This window comes from Cicer arietinum, unplaced genomic scaffold (genome assembly GCF_000331145.2).
Source record: "Cicer arietinum cultivar CDC Frontier isolate Library 1 unplaced genomic scaffold, Cicar.CDCFrontier_v2.0 Ca_scaffold_5723_v2.0, whole genome shotgun sequence".
Lineage (NCBI taxonomy): Eukaryota > Viridiplantae > Streptophyta > Magnoliopsida > Fabales > Fabaceae > Cicer > Cicer arietinum.
In genome coordinates, this window is record NW_027339370.1 from 424 (window position 1) to 6,437 (window position 6,014).

A 6,014-nucleotide genomic window follows, 5' to 3' on the forward strand; every position below is an offset into this window, starting at 1 on the left:
TGCAATAACTAACACAGATCAATTACCGTTTTTAGTCTCTAAAAATAAATGCATTTTTGTTTATTAAAAATGTCTAAAATAAATTTGTAATTAATAAAAAAGTAAATTTTATATTCTAATATTTTTAAATTTAAAAATAATAAAATATATATCATCTAAAAATAATATACAACAAGAAAGACCATGAAAATTAGATGAAGTGGTCAATTAAAAGTTCTCAACAACGATTTTTTTTGCTTCAAGCTATTACATCAAGAAATAAATTTTAGACTCTTTAACTACTCTAAAAAGAGTCAAGTAAAACAATGAAAATTTTAAGAATTAAAAAAAACATAAGTAAAAGTAAAATGTAAATAAATTGTTAATAATTTTTTTAATAATTAATTGAAATGTGTTTACAGTAACAATAACACTTACTATATTTACTAGACAAATTAGAGGCTAACTCCTTTTAGCCATGATTATGGATAATTAATAGTAGCAGTTTAATTTTCTTAGTATAATTGTAGTTTTAGTTCTTTTAATATTAATAATTTATGAAATTGATCCTGTGTTTTACACGTCGACAGTTGTAGTCTATTTCTTATATTTTTAAATTAAAAAACGACGATCTGATATATTTTTAATAATGTCAAATATAATTCTATAATATAGAATCATTTAGATTCATTAATTATTTATATATTATTAATTAAATTAAAAATAATAAAAAAATTAAAGTTAAAATCTAAATTTTTACGATATTTTATTTCAATTTCATAGATATTAATCATTTTACATCATCCTATCATATCTTTCATTTTATTATTTAAAATTTCTCACGTCATCATTTTTTTAGTTAAAAAATTAAAAATATGAACCAAAACTATCGATTTTTAAAAATAGGAATACCAATTTCGTAAATAAAAAAAAGTAGATAAACTAAAATTATACTTAAATCAATTTTCTTTACTCAACTAGACTCTATGATCGTGTCTGAAATTGTGTATGCTAAACAAAGTTTTGCAATTAATTCTGCTAGTGGTAGAGTCCATTTTCTTTTTCTTTCATATTAATTAACTCTATCTATGATTGTGATCGATGTAAATCTTTTAAAGTAAATAATTAACTCAATTATAGTCAATAGCGTGTTTTAAGGAACAACTTGTACTCTTAACTTAATCTATTTTACTGTCGCTGTCATGTTGAGACCAGAGGGGATGATACAATTATATTATTGTTACATTTTTGGACCACAATGGTTACAATGAATGCTAAAGATGCTTCAAAATTGTTAAAGTAAGAATTCTCATCCATATTCATTCTCAAATATTCTTATAGCTATGCAACCATCTTCATCTTCATCTTCATCTTCATTATCCAATGGATTCACATATCAAGTGTTCCTCAGTTTCAGAGGAATCGACACTCGATACGGTTTTACAGGCAATCTCTACAAAGCTCTTATTGACAAGGGAATTCACACTTTCTGTGATGATAATGATCTTCAAAGAGGAGATGAAATCACACCATCACTTGTCAAGGCAATTGAAGAGTCTAGGATTTTTATTCCAATTTTTTCTATCAATTATGCATCTTCTTCATTTTGTTTGGATGAAATTGTTCATATCATTAATTGCTACAATGAAAAAGGTTGTCTCGTTTTGCCTGTTTTCTATGACGTTGATCCTACTCATGTGAGACATCAAACAGAGAGTTATGGTGAAGCACTGAGCAAACATGAAGAGAGGTTTCAAAGTAACAAAGATAATATGGAAAGGTTGCAGAATTGGAAGTTGGCTCTTAAACAAGCAGCTAACTTTTCTGGCTTCCATTTTAGTCCTGGGTATCTTTTTCCACTTCATTTTTATCCAATTTTTCCTTTTTATATTTTCTTTCTTCAATTCCATTACCTTTAACAAATAAAGTTATTTATTAAAAAATATTAACCGTGAAAACAATTGGTGTAATATATTAAATTACACATGCAGTTCTTTAAGTTTGAAAATTTTCTCTGTTATAAAATGTTAAGATTTAATTAAAATATCGTAAAAAGTTCACTCTGAAAACTACTTTACATGTAAAGGAAGTTAAAGATATTGATTATGTGAATATCGCAAAAAGTTCACTATGAAAACTACTCTACATGGAAAGGAAGTTAAAGATATTGATTATGTAAATATCGCAAAATGTTCACTATGAAAACTACTCTACATGTAGAGGAAGTTAAAGATATTGATTATATGAATAGACTTTTATTACTTTATTTTGAAGGTTATACTATGTAGAGAAATATATATCATTTATAAGATGGATGTAATTTTAATTGATTTACTAACTTATCTTAGCGAACATGAATTATAGATATGAATACAAGTTTATTGGGGAAATAGTGAAATACATCTCCAACAAGATCAATCGTATTTCATTGCATGTTGCGAACTACCCCGTTGGATTACGGTCTCGAGTACAACAAGTTAAATTGCTTCTTGACGAGGGATCCAATGATGGGGTGAACATGGTGGGAATTTTTGGTACCGTAGGAATGGGAAAATCAACACTTGCAAGAGCAATTTACAATTTTGTTGCTGATCAATTTGAAGGTTTATGTTTTCTTCATAATGTGAGAGAAAATTCATCTCAAAACAACTTGAAACATCTCCAAGAAGAGCTCCTTTTAAAAACAATTGGATTGAAAATTAAGGTAGGAGATGTTAGTGAGGGAATTCAAATCATAAAGGAAAGGCTACATACAAAAAAAGTTCTTTTAATTCTCGACGATGTTAACAAACTAGAACAGTTACATGCCATGGCCGGAGAGCTAGACTGGTTCGGTCGTGGTAGTAGAGTCATCGTTACCACTCGAGACGAACACTTACTAAAATGTCATGATATTGAAAGAAGATATGAAATAGAATGTTTAAATGGGAAAGAAGCTCTTGATTTGTTGAGGTGGATGGGTTTTAAATCTAACAAAGTTCATTCAAGTTATGAACCAATTTTAAACCGTGCAATTAGTTATACTTCAGGCCTTCCATTAGCTATTGAAATATTGGGTTCAAATTTGTTTGGAAAGGGCATAGAAGCATGGAAGTATACATTAGATGGATATACAAAGAGTCCTAATAAAGAAATTCAAAAGTTACTTAAAGTAAGTTTTGATGCTTTAGAGGAAGAGGAACAAAGTGTCTTTTTAGATATTGCTTGTTTTTTCAAAGGATGTGAATTGAGAGAGGTTGAAGAGATACTTCATGCTCATTATGGTTGCTCTATAAAACATAGAATTAAAGTGTTGGTTGAAAAATCTCTCATTAAGATTACTCATTTCGATTTTAGAAATAACGTTACATTACATGATTTGATAGAGGACATGGGTAAAGAAATTGTACGACAAGAATCACCCAAAAAGCCTGAAAAACGTAGTAGATTATGGTTCCAAGAAGATATATTTGAAGTTTTACAAAAGAATAAGGTTAGTAAGATTCATATTTTTCAATTTTTAATGGTTAACTAGTTTTTTTTTTTTTGAAGTTTAATCTATTATGTGTTTAATTCATGTCTTTTTGTTCACAGGAAAGTAGTAAAATTGAAATGATATCTCTGGATTGCGACTCAATTAAAGAGGTATTAGATTGGAATAAAAAGTCATTCGAGAAGATGAAAAGTCTCAAAACACTTATAATTAAAAGTGGTAATTTTTTCATAAATTTTCCAAATAGTTTGAGAGTATTAAAATGGGAATACTCTCATTCAACATGTATACTATCTAGCTTTGTCGACAAGGTAAGTGAAATAAATCCTTTTTTATTTATTCTGTATATCTAAAAATTCACAATGAGATTCTTCATTTGATTTTTCTATTTCTTTTTTTGTTTATGCAGACATTTTGGAATATGAAAATTTTGGAACTGGACAATTGTGAATATTTAACACAAATATCAGATGTCTCATGTCTTCCAAATTTAGAAGAACTTTCATTTCAGCATTGTGAGAATTTAACAACAATTCACAATTCTATTGGATTCTTGAATAAACTTGAATTCTTATATGCTAATGATTGTGTCAAGTTGAGGAGTTTTCCACCATTGATGTTGTCTTCTCTTAAAAAGCTACAAATTAATGGTTGTAAGAGTCTTCATAGTTTTCCAGAAATATTGGACAAGATGGAAAATATAGAAACCATTTCAATTGATGGAACTTCCATAGATGGCTTTCCAACTTCATTTCAAAATCTCATTGGACTTGTTTATGTATGTATAGAAGGAAATGGAATTTTCACTCTATCAAGTAGCATTTGTGAGATTTCAAATTTGTTAACAATTTCATTTTGGGGTAATCAAACATTATTGCTGAGTCAGAATGATAAATTGAGTTCCACAGTGTCTTCAAATGTGATAGATCTTGACCTAAAAAACAGCAACCTCTCTGATGTATATATTCCAATTATTCTCACATGGTTTGCAAATGTGAAATATCTAGACCTTTCTCAAAATAATTTCACAATTCTTCCAGAATGCATCAAAGAATGTCAATTACTACGAAATCTTAAATTGGATGATTGCAAATTTCTTGAGGAAATTTTAGGGATTCCTCCAAATCTCAAAGTTTTTTCTGCATTAAGATGCAAATCATTAAATTTCTCAAGTAGAAGCATGCTACTAAATCAGGTAATGTTTTTTCTTATCTAACTATTTCATTCAATATTTCATTATGGCTTAAATATATATATGTTTGGTTCATGTAACTTGTAGTTTTGTTTATTTTTATCTCTGTAAAAAGTTTTACTAAGTTAACATATCACAACTATTCATAGTTGTGACTTTTGATATAGTTACAATAAATATTAAAAGTTTATAATGATCCTTCGACTGAGATTGATTGATACTGTAAGAGTTTTACAGTCTCAATCTATACAAATATATCTGAAACAAACATATATTTAAGCCGTTATTTATAGTGTAATAATATATGTTATCTAAAAACTAACAGCAAGTTCATGAGGCTGGAGAAACCAGGTTTAGTTTTCCATCACCAGGAAATGAAATGATTCCAAAATGGTTTAATCACAAAAGCAGAGGATCTACATCTTTTTGGTTTCGTAACAAGTTCCCTTCTGCTTTAATTTTCTTTTTTGCTAAATCAATGAAGCATAAGAGAAATGAAAATGGAAGGTCTTATCATTATTGGCTGATGTTTCTTAAATTAGAAGCTACTCTGTTGTTCAATGATTGTGACTATAAATTGTATCTTCCTCATTGTTCGTCATATTATCCCGATGATCGGATACAACTCGAACATACATATGTTTTTGATTTGAAACTGCAAGCTGAGGTTGATGTTAAAGAATATGACGACACGCGGGAAGAGAAGCGAAAACTGATCAAATCTAAATTGGGTGAAGCATTTTTTAAAAAGGAATGGATTCATTTGAAGATTGAGTATAGGAATGTGTTTGATAAGGAGTTGAAAGTTCCCACAAAATATGGAATCTACATTTTCAAGGAGAAAAACTACATGGAGGATATCAGATTCACTGATCCTAATAGAAAGTGTTAAAAATCTCACAATTTGGATGAGATAAGATATACCAAAATGTATATATGTGGTGATAGTTTTTCATACAAGTCAATTTTGTAAAGAATGTATTAGACAACTCAAATTATAAGATGGTATCAGAGTCTAACCAAAAGACTCTTACTATCAGATCACTTTTCATTGGAGAATGAAGAGATAAGACATATAAGTTTACGAGAAATAAACTGTATGTACATTCATTGATGTGAACATATATTCATTTCAAATGGATGATTATTAATTGCAATAAATATTTCAATGTATGTAGCATTTCAGATCAAATTTAGACACATCAAATAAATAAATAAAACTCCAAATGTATGTTTGTTGCAAAGCAACTTTATAGTTTGTTTGGAGAAACTTAGTTTGGGAATAAGGGGTTTAAGAGAGAGATAATAGTAGGAGCATGTGAGGCAAACTGTTATATTTTGCAAAAGAGATTTTTTTATGGATTGAATTTT

General features: G+C 28.4%; 1 protein-coding gene across 1 annotated transcript; it reads left to right on the forward strand.

Moving 5' to 3' along the window:
- Positions 1 to 1,203: 1,203 nt before the first annotated feature.
- Positions 1,204 to 5,804, forward strand: LOC101505342 (TMV resistance protein N-like). Its single transcript, XM_004517195.4, has 5 exons — positions 1,204 to 1,825; positions 2,344 to 3,451; positions 3,553 to 3,762; positions 3,861 to 4,646; positions 4,969 to 5,804. The coding sequence occupies exons 1-5, from the start codon at positions 1,323 to 1,325 to the stop codon at positions 5,533 to 5,535; spliced, it is 3,174 nt and encodes a 1,057-aa protein (XP_004517252.1). The 5' UTR covers positions 1,204 to 1,322; the 3' UTR covers positions 5,536 to 5,804.
- The last annotated feature ends 210 nt before the right edge of the window (positions 5,805 to 6,014 follow it).